At 39.4% G+C, this 14772-nt stretch overlaps 1 protein-coding gene across 10 annotated transcripts in view; it reads right to left on the bottom strand.

Moving 5' to 3' along the window:
• The window catches only part of MPPED2 (metallophosphoesterase domain containing 2), a 203485-nt gene that overhangs the window by 99240 nt on the left and 89473 nt on the right, over nt 1–14772 (bottom strand). For all 10 annotated transcript variants that reach the window (XM_063671032.1, XM_063671034.1, XM_054438583.2 and 7 more), the window contains exon 4: nt 11807–12032. In XM_063671032.1, coding sequence (XP_063527102.1) covers nt 11807–12032 — 226 coding nt within the window. The remainder of the gene's footprint in view (nt 1–11806; nt 12033–14772) is intronic.

Here is a 14772-nt window from a genome sequence, read left to right as displayed (position 1 = left end):
TGCCCAACAGGTAAGTACTTTTTTCAGAACTTATCTTTTTAAGGTAAATGGCTGAATGTGGATAAGAAAAGGAACTAGTCTTGGCTGTTTCTTCTGAAAAACAGGAAGCATTAAGTAATGTTTAGCAACAGAAGCAGTAGCATCAGCATAGCCTAAAATCCTCATTCTCAAGTGCTCCCTAATTATTATTTAAAAATATATATACACAAATGCAAAACCCACAAATGAACTCTATGAGCTTTTAAAACAAACTTGTCTTCCATAATTTTTCCCCTTAAATCATAACACCAAAGGAAAAGAAGAAAAGTGGGAGGGAGACTTCTGCCAACAGCCTATTCCAACTAGTTAGTTTTGCCATCAATAATTTCTGATTAGGTTTTAGTCTAGCATCTTTTATTTTGTTCTTCAAAGATCAAAGCAAGAAAGGTTTTTCTACTGATGATTGACTCAATAAGAGGCCTCAATTATGGCTAGTGATTTAAGAGTTGAACTTTTAAATCATTAAGACAATAAAACATTTTTTTTCCCTGACTGTCTGTCTTTGACAATCCTCTTTCTAGAACCATGGTGCTCCAAAGCTACTTCCCATGGCTCGTGAAGCCTTGTGTGGCATGGAAAGTCAGTATATCCTATTAGGTTTAGCTTTGAGATTGATATATCCCAGAAATTCGGTACATATGGTAGCTTGAAATGTAGGGAGAAAAACAATAATCACAGTTTATTAAACCAGGCAGCCATCAGAGGCACGTAGTTCTATACACAATCATTTTGTACATAATGTATAAAAGAAGTTCATAACCAAGTTTAGGAAAGAATGAAAAATCAATATGTTGACTCTGCTCTTCTTTTTCTTTCCTTTACAAATACAGCATTGGTTTCACTTAGTCTTCAATGTTAATTTACTGTTGATTCATATGAAATTTTAGCACCATTTTTTATTTAATGTGATCCATCCTGTAAACCCACCACACCAAGACATTGGGCCTGAAAATACCTAAATTAATCATTAAATATCACTGGCACCTTCAGACGCTGTCTTGGGAAATTTTATCCTAGGGAGACTATTATTTAAGCTAGGTCTTAACCACTTCCTCTAGTATGCCCTTCTATACCAGGTACTTCTCATTGCCTGTTTATTTCTTTTCTTGCTACAAATTTTACACTTGGACATTATTAGTTATAGTAACTGTATTTACACTTTAACCAAGCTGATCTTTTATATTTAAGCAAAACAGTCTTCCCATATCCTCTCCTGAATTAATGCAGATTTGTAGCTCACCTTTGCAGCTCTTTGCAGAATGCATATGCATTCTGCTAACCCAGAGACTTCAAAGTTTGACACTCACTTGGTGTTGGAGCAGCCCTCATGGAACAGTCCACATTTAATTTATAGTCACCATCCAAGACTACTTTTATTCTTCCTGGGTGGAAACACACTGCCAACATTACTCATACACTGAAAATGATACTCCATATAAGTGACCTTCAAAATGCCCATATGTCTTCATTTAACAGACGTCTATCCACTCTTCCATGCCTTTTGACCAAATGCAGCGGAATATGGGGTTCCTTTCCTAAATGGTTTCTACGTATCCAGATCATAAGCAACCTGCCATGCAAAGAAACTGTATAATATTCACTTTAAACATTTTCTCTCTTCCTTTATCCCCCTTCCCTCTCCAACACACAAACAGGGGTAAGCATTTTCCTAGATTAAGTTTCCTATTTATCTCATTTCTACTCTTTTTGCTTCTTCTCTTCTACCATGGTAATACCACCATAGAAACAAAGCAAACAAAACAAAACCAAAAAATAATAGCCATTACAAAACTAACAAGTGTTACCTTTTGGGGAAAAAAATAATATTAATTGAGCATTTACTGAGTGCCAGGAACTTAACATACATGATCTTATTTTAATCCCATGAAAAATATACAGAAGTAGTGAAGAACATAAAGGCTTTGGAAGCAAACAGATTTGGGACTGATTTACAGTTCTTTGCAAAATAAGTGTCCTTGAGTGAATTATTTGACTTCTGCAACCTTTAATTTTCTCATCTCCCAAATGAGGGTAATATTATCTCCTTTATAGGGTTGCTTTGAGGCTTTAAAACAATTTTACATCTGGAACCTGTATGTGAATGATGCTCAATAAATAGTAGTTATTATGATCACTTATATAAGCATTTGACAGATGAAACTGGTTCAGAGAGATTGCATAACATGTGTAACAAGGTAAATAACATGTGTAACATTTACACATGTTACACATAACATGTGTAACAAAGTAAATAAGTTCTAAATAATCAAAGTGAGAGCCAAGCTTATTGGGAACAGCCTGTTTCTAAGGCCAAACCCTGCGGAGCTCTATACCACTGCCTCCCTCCTTCTGTGAGTAAAACAAAGTTGTAGATGTTTGAGCTATGCCCAATGTGGGGAGCACATGCCTTCCTGCTGGGGAGGCCCTGCCAGAAGTTTTGTAGCCTAAGGAACTGCTTGTTTAAGGGAAGACAGAATTCGCAATAATTTTTTGGAGAACAGTTTCAACAAAGCCTTTGCCATCAGAGGGGATGTCCCTAGGCACATGGTGGGTCTACAAGCCTGACCAAGCCTCCCATGGGCTTATAGATGAACTCTTGAGAGGATGGGTGACATCATGCCTTGACATTGCTCTCACAAAGCAGCCTAGAAGGCAGGGGGCTTCTCCTGTATGAAGCACATAACACAACATGGCTTTGATTATTAAGGCTCTATTGTGAAACAACTTTGGCAGCGTGCAGGCTCGTCAGAAGTGGGGGAAGGATGTCCTGTGGCTCTGCAGATGTGGTGCTGGCAAAAGAGGAGCACCCAGTGGAAGGAGCAACCTCATCTCTCCAAATATATGTGTTCTCCAAAACCCATCTCACCTTCATCAGAGATTAGGAGAAGGATGAAAGGATCCAGTGTGGTTACCTAAACTAACTTGTGAACACATCTGAGCCACAGAGGAGAAATGCATCACAGGAAGACAGAAGCAGCTAAGGCTGGAGCCAAATAAATACAGGTTAAGACTGTCAGTGGGACTCTAGTGGGCTCACTGTCTGGCAAGACCTGGAGAAGTTCACTCTTCACTTTCAGTTCAGAGTACAAAATAAGTAATCAGTGTTTGTCAAGTAGCCTGAAAATAAATGGTACAGAATCTACATGACACTAAGAACTCAATCACTGAGAATTCAGCCACTGAGAAAAGGGAATACTGTATATTTGACAATTGGTTTTAATGTCCACAGGACGTTCTGAGGGCCCACCTGGTCTAGCTTCCGACCAATCTCAAACTTGACACCAACTACTTTGACTGCAGCCTTGAAGCGACGGTCTCTGTATCTAAGAGTAACTTCTAGAGCTGCTCACAGTACGGGAATAAGGTATCTGAGCTGAAGAAATGATACCAAAGAGCCTGAAATTGCTGGTGGAGGCTTTCTTTGAAAACTCTCACTGCCGTACTGTGAGGTTTAATGTGAGGTTTGTCCTACTCCCATTTCTCACTTTTATTGAACCATGCTCAACTGGAGAGATGCTAGATTTCTGAGTGTTCAGGAAGAATCTAGGTATATGTACCTTGTTACACATGTTATTAAAGCCCATGGACATCATTTAGGGCTTTGCTTGGTTCCATTTTGCTCTATCATCTCTAGTCTTCCGTTTTGTATGTCCGTGACTGTGCCTGATCTTGTATTGGAAATACTTTCTTTCCTTTTGTCACTGGGTGTCTAATCTGTGTAAATCCTCAGTTCACCAGCCAGAGACATATCTCTACCACCGCCACCCTGATTCACTCATTCACTCATTCAGAAGACACGGACCAAGCATCTACTATGTGCCAGGCACTAAGCTTGCCTAGGGTATGCATAGAGGACAAAGTGCAGGTCCCTGCTCTGATGGAGCTTGTAATCACTTTATACTCTCTTTCTATCCACCTGCAGCAACTCTGGATTAAAAGGAGCCTATTAGTGTAATAGGAGAAAATGAAAGAACACCCAGCAGCCAGCCAGCCATGTCCCAAAGTGGAGGTCCAGGTCTTCTGTGGAGCACAGTGTAGGCCCATGGCAGGTCTGACTGCAGCCAAAGTACACTGCCAGCACTTCCTTCTTGGTGCATATGCCCAGGGCTGCTATCTCTCTCCACTGCATGGTTCTTCAGAGGGAAAAAGCCACATGCAACCTATACTTGCCTCCTGATATGTGTTGTGGAGGAAGTTGCCTCTGTGGTGCAGGAACAGCAGGAGCTGACTCATGCCTTATAACACATTAAGACATAAATCTGTGTGTGTGAGAGACAGGGTCTCACTCTGTCACCCAGGCTGAGTGTAGGGGTGTGCTCACGGCTCATTGCAACATCGACCTCCCAGACTCAGCAATCCTCCTGCCTCAACCTCTCAAGTAGCTGGGACTATAAGCACATACCACGCCTGGCTAATTTTTTAATTTTGTAGAGATGGGGCCTCACTATGTTGCCCAGTCTGGTCTCAAACTCCTGAGCTCAAGTGATCCTCCAACCTCAACCTCCCAAAGTGTTGGGATTACAGGCACAAGCCACTGCACCTGGCCAATTTTTTTTTTAAACCCTAGTGTCTGAGTCACTTGTTTTTTCTCTTCTCTCAATGATCCTATTTTCCCCTAGAAGCACACCTCACCACTTAATCCTGAGAGCCCCTGAAGGGTGCTGGCCTGGATTTCTGTATGCCCTTTTTGCAACTAGATGAAAACGGCCAGGTCTTCTAAGATGAAAAGCAGCTACTTCCTGAGTTGCTCAGGCCACGGAGTAGACAGACATCTAGGATATCCTGGTTTAGTCTAGCAAACTCCGCAAAGGAAGCCTGGATGCTAGTCCTATTTTGCACTCAAATTAAGTCTGTAGCTTTAGGGAAGTCACTTTCTCTGTCAAAAACTCTCTATGTTGGTCTCTGTCAAAAGGAGGCAATAATGAACAGCAGTTGACATATAAACACTGTAAATGCTGGCTATTTTTAATTATTATTAGTAATACATACCCTGGTTAAAGAATTGTTGTGAGCCCCGAATGAGATAATACATATGAAAGTTCTCTGAGTGAAATACACCATCCAAATGTAAATTTATTATTGTTGTTTGCCGAATTGCTCTCTCAGAATGTGCAGGCAAAAATATAAATTATGCCAACGGTTGCTATGAAGCATAATTGAATGCAGACAAATACTTCTTTAGCACCTCCACATTCTTCCATACAACCACCACCAACACATCAGATAAAGGCACCCAGCAGGCTTTGAAGGCTGAGTTGTACAGAGCTGGCAGAAAGGGGCCAGTGAGATCCCACATGACCAGCTCTGCATAAACTGGCTTTGGAAATGGTATTTACTGATTTGGTCATCAATGGGGAGGTAGGAAGCAAAGTGATTGGTTTTGCTTTCTCCTTTTTCAAACAAACAGGGCAGTTGTTAAACCAGAAGTGAATCTGATCCGGGCTTTAAGAGCAGTCAGCTGCATTCTGAAACAGGCAAAAATGTAAACAGAGCCCTGTAACTCTAGAATAGGGCAGAACAGCCATAGGTTTCATAATGGGAGAGTCTATGGGCCCTGTGCCAAGAAAAATGAAATGTTACCCTGGGCCTTTAAACAGAATCATGTAAGAGCAGAGTGCATATTTGTTTAACACACGCACACACAAGACCTTTTTCTGTGCCAATACCTTTCTGAACCCTCCTGAATAAAAGCTGAAATCCCTGAAAACATGGTACAGAACCAATATTGTTTGCATAGTCTCATTCTTTAGTGACAAAGGATTTTTCTGCTGAACAGGGAGCTGTTTCTTTCTTTTCTTTTTTCTTCTTCTTCTTCTCCCCTTTTTTTTTTTTTTTTTGCCCAAGTTAATTACAAAGTATGACCGAGAAAATAAAATAAATGAGCCCATTCCACCTATCCCTGTATCTGAATTCTATCATATGAGTTGCCAATTGGTTTTCTAATCCTCTCATTCAATATCTGCTGTTAATTTGTTTGCTATTTCAAGAACTTGAAGACTGCCAGCAAAATACATGATGCATTACAAAACTTATAATTGGAAATAAAAACATCTGACGCTTTTCTGACAGAGTAAACATAAAGTACTATTGCACTGATCAGAACAAGGGAAATGTGAGCAACCTTGTAGCTATTTGTGTGCAAACACAATTAGAAATGCTGCAGAGAGTGAAATCAACACTCAACTCCCACTTTGAAAAATGCTGAGAAAATTACTTCTAAATGAATGAATGAATTCAACATGGTTATGATAGGAAATGAGAGGAAGAGAGGAAGGCAAAACAAATCCTGCTCACACTTCCTTTGAAAATGCGACTCAACGGACTTTCTCTTCCTATTTCAGCCATTTTAGAATTGCACTGCCTAGGCCTGATCTAATTTTCCTGCTGGAGAAGTTAAGGCACTTCCTCCACAGTTACTAAATCTGACAAATTACACCTGGGTCCACTCTAACGTGAAAAAATGTGCTCTTTGTTCCTGACCCCTTGGTCAGCCTAGAGATCAAATTCCTGGACATTGGAAAGCCCCACTCATATTCATTAAAAGCCACGGGAGACCAGCTCTGTATTTCTGTTCAAGAGAAGAACAAGGTGCAGGCTTTCGCTGAACAATACAACTGCTCTGCTCCAGTCGGTGCAATATAGACCTTTCACTTTCTGCAACTTGGCTGCTGATCAATTAGTGTGTGGATTTTTTTTTTTTTTTCTGCAGGGTATCTTAGTGTCAAAACAGCAAAAGAAGAGCCTAGTCCCACGAGCGAGTTTACCCCAAACTGCTTGTGTTAAAAAGCTGGCTACAGATTCAGTAATCAAAAATACAAAGATGATTTCAAAATTCTACCTTCCCTCTACCCAGCCAGACATGCCATTAGTTACCACAGGGGCTAGTATTTGACAGATTAGAATTTTGTTCCCTTTCTAACCCTACTCAGCCTTTGAGAAAGATGTTACAGAGCTGAGAGTGAGTCACAAAGACAAAATTGGGCACTACTGGTGGCAGAGAAACAATTTTAGGTATGCAAGCAATCCACAAGCTCTCCCATGGTACGAAGTAAGTATGAGGCTGACCCACCTGCCTGACAACACAAAACCTTCTTCTTCTGCACTCTGAAAAAAGAATGAGAAAAAAAAAGCAATAGGAGAAGTGAAGCAAATCTGTGGCTGAACTGTTAAAAAGGTGCCTGATGCCTTTCTTCCAGATTCTTGGAAGAATGAGATGGTGAAGGAATACATACAGATGAAATAAAACCTGCCTTAAGGCCTCCTGAGGTAAGGATGCCCCTAGAGAATTCGTCAACTCTTGCCCTCCCATTTGAGGGAGCTCCTTTCCTTCCAGACCTGGCATCCCACTTAAAACATCTTCAGTTTAGGCCACTGAATTTTCCCAGACCTATCAAACCACATTCAAAGCCTCTTCCTTGGGGATCTAGTAAGTACTACAGAACATTACGGTTGCAAACATATGAATGCTCTGGTGTGTTGTAAGTTATTTTCTACATACCAATTCCTGTTAAATTGTAAATTAGAAAACACTACTTTAATTCTCCCTAGTCTTGAGGTAGCTTTCAGCTGTGTTGCAAGTTATAAACGTGTAACGAATACAGACTAATATCCTTTTTCTGTAGCTAGACCAAGCCACAATCCATATCTTCTAAATACATGAATTATAGCCATTTTCCTAGTCTGATGGCAATTACTTTTGAGAAACCTGTGAATCCTTAATATCAGAATTCTTATTTTGATTTCTATTTTTAAAACCACTAGTGGGATCAGCAATGTAGAACTTAATACTTCCTCCAAAAAAGTCACTGTAAAAACAGGGAAATCAAACAATCAGTTTACATTATTTTGGGTTGAAATATCTGTTGGGTTACTAAGCAGGGACTCACCTATGTGTAAATCTCAGAGATGGAAAAAATCTAATTTCCGAAGGGAGAAAAGTGGTACCTATGGTATAAGTTCTCCCAAACGTTGCTTCGAGGCAAATTCTTAATAATAAAAGAGGTTAAAAATTGTACAAGACATTAAAGTAATTCAAGCATGCTCACAAATATGTATTGTTTTTGAAAATTCTAACTTTGATGACCATTTAAGTGGGTGGCATATGAGAGAAACTAGGGCAGACCTCATTCCTCATGTTTTACAACTAAATGAAGAAGTTAAGTGACTTGCCTAGTGTCACCCAATGAGCAGAATGTGAACTAGGGCTAAAACTTTTCTAATCTCACTCCTAGTCCCATAGTCTCCTTATGAAGGCTGACAGAGGTATAAAGCAGTTTGGAAACACTAACACATCACTATTAGTAGTGATAGCTAACATTTATCAAATGCTTACTCCATGCTAAAAAGTCTTCTATGTGCTGTGGATGCATTAATTCTATCTTCACAACAACCGTGAAACCATAATGTTTTCTCTCATTTTAGAGATGAAACAGAGGCAGGCAGATGTTAAGAAACTCACCCAAGGTCCCACTGAGCAAGTGGTAGAGATGGCAAATACTCTCCTCCCTAGCACAGAAATGCTAATGCAGACATTTCTAAATCAATGTTCAGATTATCAGTAGTTCTGGGAATGTTAATTTTGACGAAATATCTTCACAGTGAGATCCAAACTACCGATGCCTCCCAAAAACAGATGATGAAACTGAAATATCCTTTTTGTCAACCTCTGTATTCTTGGTCAAAATACAAAGTATCAACAATTCCAATCGATGGGGCAAAAATCATTTAAAGATCTCCATCATTGTAAAGAGATGCTCAATAGGAAATGGTTGAAGCTTTGTGGAAATCTCAAAAGACTTAAGTCTAATGACAACTTTAGGAGAACATTTCAGAAGACTGATTAGTGCTTATTTTATTGACTTTGCTACCCTTGCCAGTATTAAAATTAAAACATTTTAAATGACATCAATCCAGTTCAGATATAAACTTTGTCTGCAGTTTGCAGCATCACCAAAAACAGATCATGCCCTGTCACATCACATATCTGAATTAGTCTGTTTGTTCAATTTCTTGAGATGCTGCAAGATCTGCCTGAGGACCAAAATCATTCCCTCATTCATCAAAGCTACAATCTAGTTTAGCTGAACCCTGTCCTAAACAGATTTGAATCAGCTCAGATAATGGAGGAAGTTTGTTGCTGTCATCATTTCAGCAACTATCAATCTAGGGATCTCTGAACATCTGCCTGCTCAGGAATAGCCTTAAATGTCCTGTGCCTTTTAAGGATTTTTTCAAAAGTAATCCTAAATTATTTTTCAACAATGATCTTAACTTGCATGTAGAGCATCTCTGCCAATCAGAGGTCATTCCTCAACTACTGTACTGACATTAAGAACTGGGCTGCGAAGCTGGAAATGCTCTGTCTCCTGCCCTTTACCCAGAAATGCTAATATCAACATCCTACATGACCCCAGATTACAGTTTGACAGGACTGATTTCTGCTGTTTATTCTCTTGCCCTTTACCATGTTCTCACACATTAAAAAAATAAATTGACATATCTTACTAAAGCTAGGTATAAACTGGATCTGAGGATTATAACCACCAATTACCACATCCGCACCCCTGCCACCCCTCAGTCATGCTGTACACTCTGGAATCAGACTCGCCAGCTTCAAATCAGACCTCTTATTATCTGTGGCGATTCTTGAGCAATTACTTAACTTTTCTGCACCTGGATTTTCTTATCTGCCAAATGAGAATCATAACAGTGCCCATCTCCTAAAGGTATTTTGAGAATTAAATGAGATAACACATATACAAAAAATGTAGGACAATGACTGGCATATAGGAAGTACTTAATTAAGAGTTCAAAATCATTGTCGGGGTTGATTTTAAACAGAGATGTACTTCCTGTACCCACTCACCAGTCCTTCTGGATACCAACTCATAAAGCTAGAAAAAAAATTATAGAAAATATCTGAACCTTTTAGAGGAAAGCCAAACTGTCGAGTGAAGTGACCAATCTGAATTCAGTCTGCTTGTCTTTTTCCAGTCCTATCCACAACTCCTAGTGAAAGACTGGGGTACTTTTCTGTATTGAGTGAGTAAAGGTGAGTTCTTCTGCTCTACATACACACACGCAGGTTAGTTTTGCTCTACATATACCCTCAACCTGCTGATATTGACAATCATTTAGTCTAACATTCTCATTTTAAAGATTTAAAAAAAAAAACTGGCTCTAGGGCCTAAAGGACTTGCCTAAGTTCACAAAAATACTTAGTGGGAGAGCCCAAGGCCAGAAAAATTATAATTCATACCCTAAGCAAACTATCCAATATTCTCTTAAGCCCACTGCAAACTTTACTTATTTTATCCTCATCATAACCCTCTAAAGTAGGTATCATCTTCACCATCTTAGAGATGTGAAAACTGAGGCTCAGACACTGTGAAATAACTCCTTTAAAACCTGACAACTGTCAACTGATACAGTCAAGATTGACATCCTTCTTGTCTGGCCTCCAAGGATACATGTACCTGTTTCAAGTTTTCCAGAGCTTAGTTCTGAGAATTCTAGTGCCAGCTCTCAACCAGTAATTTTCAAACCATCTGTGCATCAGTCTTGCCCAGGGAACTTTAAAAAATACAAACTGCTGGGCTTCATCTCAGGAAGGACAATCAGAGTCTCTGGAGGCAGGGCTTCAAAATCTATATTTCTACAGAGATGGTAATTCTGATGTGTAGACAGATTTGAGAAACCCTAATCTAAGCAAGATATTTTATGACTGCTTCCAGTACAAAATGAAAGGGAAATGAGTTACCTAAGGCTGATGGAATGTTCAGAGTAGCTGAATCTATGCGAAGGGTAGCATAGTGACCTCCTCTCAAATCCTTCTGTGTCACACAGACATACACCTAGCCCCAGTAACATAAACATATACAGCCAGCCCTCCATAATCAGAGGTTCCGCATCCAGGGATTTAACCAACCAAGGATAGAAAATATTAGAAAAAGGGCCAGGAGCGGTGGCTCATACCTGTAATCCCAACACTTTGGGAGGCTGAGGCAGGCCAATCACCTGAGGTCAGGAGTTCGAGACCAGCCTGGCCAACATGGTGAAACCCCGTCTCTACTAAAAATATAAAAATTAGCCGGGTACAGTGGCGTGTGCCTGTAATCCCAGGTACTTTGGAGGCTGAGGCAGGAGAATCGCTCGAACCTGGGAGGCGGAGGTTGCAGTGAGCTGAGATCACACCACTGCATTCCAGCCTGGGCGACAGAGAGATACTCCACCTCAAAAAAAAAAAAAAAAGAAAGAAAGAAAGGAAAAGAAAATATTGGAAAAAGGATTGCATCTATGCTAGATATTTTTTGTCATTAATCCTTAAACCATAAAGTATAACAATGATTTATATCATATTTACATTGTATTATGTATTATAAGTAATCTAGAGATGATTTAAAGTATTCACGAGGATGTGCATAGGTTATATGCAAATACTACACCATTTTATATAAAAGACTTGAGCATGATGGAATTTTATCAGTGGGAGGTCCTGGACCAATCCCCCATGGATACTGAGGGAGGGATGACTGTATATATCTAGGAAAGCTTTAACTCCTATTTATCTTGCCTAAAGGGATCTCTATGACAATGAAAACAACAAGTGTTGCATTTTGCAGCAGTACAGTATGTATTTTGTTGGAAACACAGCAACAAGGTTTCCTTTCATCCTAATCATTTTCATTTAAAGCATCTAAATCTGGGCTATGTTTTCTTGGTACTGAGCTAAAAAGCAATGTGGAAAACTGTTTGAATCATCACTTACCAAGGTGCACCGTATATCCTGAATCCCTTCACTGTTACCTCCGAATCTTGTAAGTAAATACTGTTTGTCAGGAGGGACTGAACATTGTCAAAGTCCTCTGGTTTCAATTTGGACACAGAGGGGAAACGGTAGTAGTCCTGTTTAACAAGGTCTGCCATGAATTCCTTATCAAATGTCAGTTCATGATTCCCAGCAATCACTATTTTATATTCATATGGCAGGTTTCCTGAAATAAGAAAAAAGAGCACCAATTAGCACGTTCATTTCCCATCACAAAGTGCAACAGCCGAGACTGTGTGATTAGCAGACAGCTCACCCAAATGAAATAGCTCACAAATTCCTTTACATTTCCATGTGAACTGGAATTTATGACTACTCCTTTATGTTAACAAAAATGACAATAACGGGAGATAGGAAGCTGCTAAGTAGCTAAAACGTTGCTAAAAAGACATTAAGTTTTCTAGTTCCATTTCCCTCTTCTGTATGCTACGTATTCATTGTGATGAATCCACAGGGTAATGAATCCACACTTTATATTTATCCAGTAAAAACCTCTTTAATCACGATCCTTAAGAGAAGGTCTGTACCTAGTTTGGTCCTCAAAACATAATCTAACCAACTATTCTTAACAACTTAGATAAACTACTAGATTTTTAGTATATGCTTCATACTAAAGACATGGCATAGTCCAACATTCCATAATTGACATACATTAAAGGAACCAGATAGTACAATTTCATATTTCAACTCTAATTTCAAGTTTACTTTTTGGGTTGTAAATAAAAAGAACATTAGTAAGGGCCCCCTGATTAGAAGGCTAACTTTCCTTCCATTCGGATGGGAGAAGAAACTGTAAAGCTTAACCCTCTTTTAATATTTATGGTATGGAAATGTGAGTTCTCGGTGTGTGCTTTTTATGCAAAAGTTTCCCGATCAAAATGAGATAATTCTGGGAAGAAGAATGAAAGCTATAAAGGAAAACCCAAACACCAGACTTCTGCATAGATTTATAATGTTTGAATAAAGTACGGGTCATACATATTAATAACTCACCGTGATGCTATAAGACCCAAAATCCAAAGGGAGATAGTGCCGGGCAGCTGTCCCCACCTGAAATTAATGTTCTTTTCCTTACTCTGTCACTACCCATCCCTCAAGCCTCACTGTTCATCTGCTGCTTTTTATTTTATTTTATTTTATTTCATTTCATTTTATTTTGGAGGAAAAAAAGAGTGGGACAATGGCACCTATAATTCCAGCTTTTTGAGACCTATAAGTCTGATGCAAAATTAATGTTGCCTGCTATTCCAGGAAGAATTAAAGTTACCACTAGCAGGAAATTGGATACACTTGTTGTAAGAACTGGCCCTTACCAGCAAGCCAGAGTCTCAATGATTTCATTAAGGAAGCTTAGTGGGGAAGAGAATTTTGTGGGGGAGGTGAGGGGAGCAAGTTCCGTTGTCAGTCCACTTGGATTTCAGCAATTCAAACTGTAAAGATTACATTGTGAAGTCCACACAGTCTCAGCAGCACATCACAAACGTATTTGCTAATATTGAAGCAGTTTTTAAGACTGCCAAACCACATTTTGTAATATTACCGCCTTTTCTTTAGCTATTAATTGTTAGATTTCTGACAACAATAAAATTGCATATACAGCACGGGCAATAATGGGGAGGATTAGGAGAGAAATGAAAGCAGTCTGATAGAAAATAACACTGCAGAGAGAAGAAACCAGAAACGCTGAGGCCAAGCACCAATGGATATCTTTGACTACTAGCCCACAGTGCTGTATGTCATGTCTTTGGCCTCCGTTATTTGCAAGGCTATGCCGAAGAGTTCAAAGAAGAATAGGAAGCCTCCCTCAAAGGCATGTTTATGTGAATTTGGTAATTAAGAGTATGATGTACATAGCAAGTTGTTTGGATAGAATGGTGGTATTTTGCACAATTCCGGAACTTCAAGTGCAGATGAAAGATATATTAATAGGGCCACAAATTCCCAGTACTGCACATGCTGGAAATTTGTGAGAGGCCCTACGACTCTAATATCATGGCTCTGTGACCCTATGAGTCTAATACTGCTCCCCGCCCCAATTCACCTGTGCTCCTGAAGCCGGAACAGGCTAAAACGTTTTCCCAGACAGCAATCTCTTCCAAGGCCGGTCCTTACTGTGTGATTCTTAGAGCAGATTTTACCTGTACAAATCACACTGTAGTTGCCCAGTTCCCCTTTAATCATTCACGATGATGGACTCACTGTAAACCCTTTCATTATGTGCCGCCGCTCTTGCAGGAAGCCTGGGTTTCTCAATTTATCCTCGTTTTAGGGCTCGGGTTCAGGGATAGCATGGGTAAGACTAGCCACTATGGCAAACGAAGTATATTTTCCCCCTTCAGACTGGGTTTTTTCTTTCTTTCTTTCTTTTTTTAAGTAAAACTGCTGCAAAGTAAATCTTTCTCAGAAAGACAAGCATCTTTGGTGTCTTTTAAATCAAATTTTGGAGACTCAGCATAAAAAGATAGCCACCAAAATGAAGAGCCACAGAAAAGGTGATGATATTTACACATCACCAACAAACTCATCTCTTTCTGAGAATCCAATAGTAGCTTCCAACTTCCATCCTCTGTTACCGATGTTATGAGATTGTCTGACATGTTTTCTTTTTTGCTGAACTGACCTTTCATCTATAATCTGCCAACCTTTATGTTTTATATGAAAAGTGTAAACAGGGCAGCTGACAAATCTCCTGTTGCTTGATGGCATTTTCGTTTTTTGTTTTTTTTTTCCAGACTAGATTAATTTGGAAGGCTCTGCAGTCAAGCTTCAAACTTCTTGGTATTCAAATAGCAACACTTTAAAATTGTCAGCAAAGAGGTGCCTGCCTTTTTCCATTTTATTCAGATCATGCCAGCTAAGCTGACCTGCTTGTATAAAAAAACCAAGGCCATATATATACTCTAACA

Source organism: Pongo pygmaeus, chromosome 9 (assembly GCF_028885625.2).
Source record: "Pongo pygmaeus isolate AG05252 chromosome 9, NHGRI_mPonPyg2-v2.0_pri, whole genome shotgun sequence".
In the NCBI taxonomy this organism is placed as follows: Eukaryota; Metazoa; Chordata; class Mammalia; order Primates; family Hominidae; genus Pongo; species Pongo pygmaeus.
Note: the sequence above shows the minus strand (reverse complement) of the source record. Positions and strands in the feature narration are given on the sequence as shown.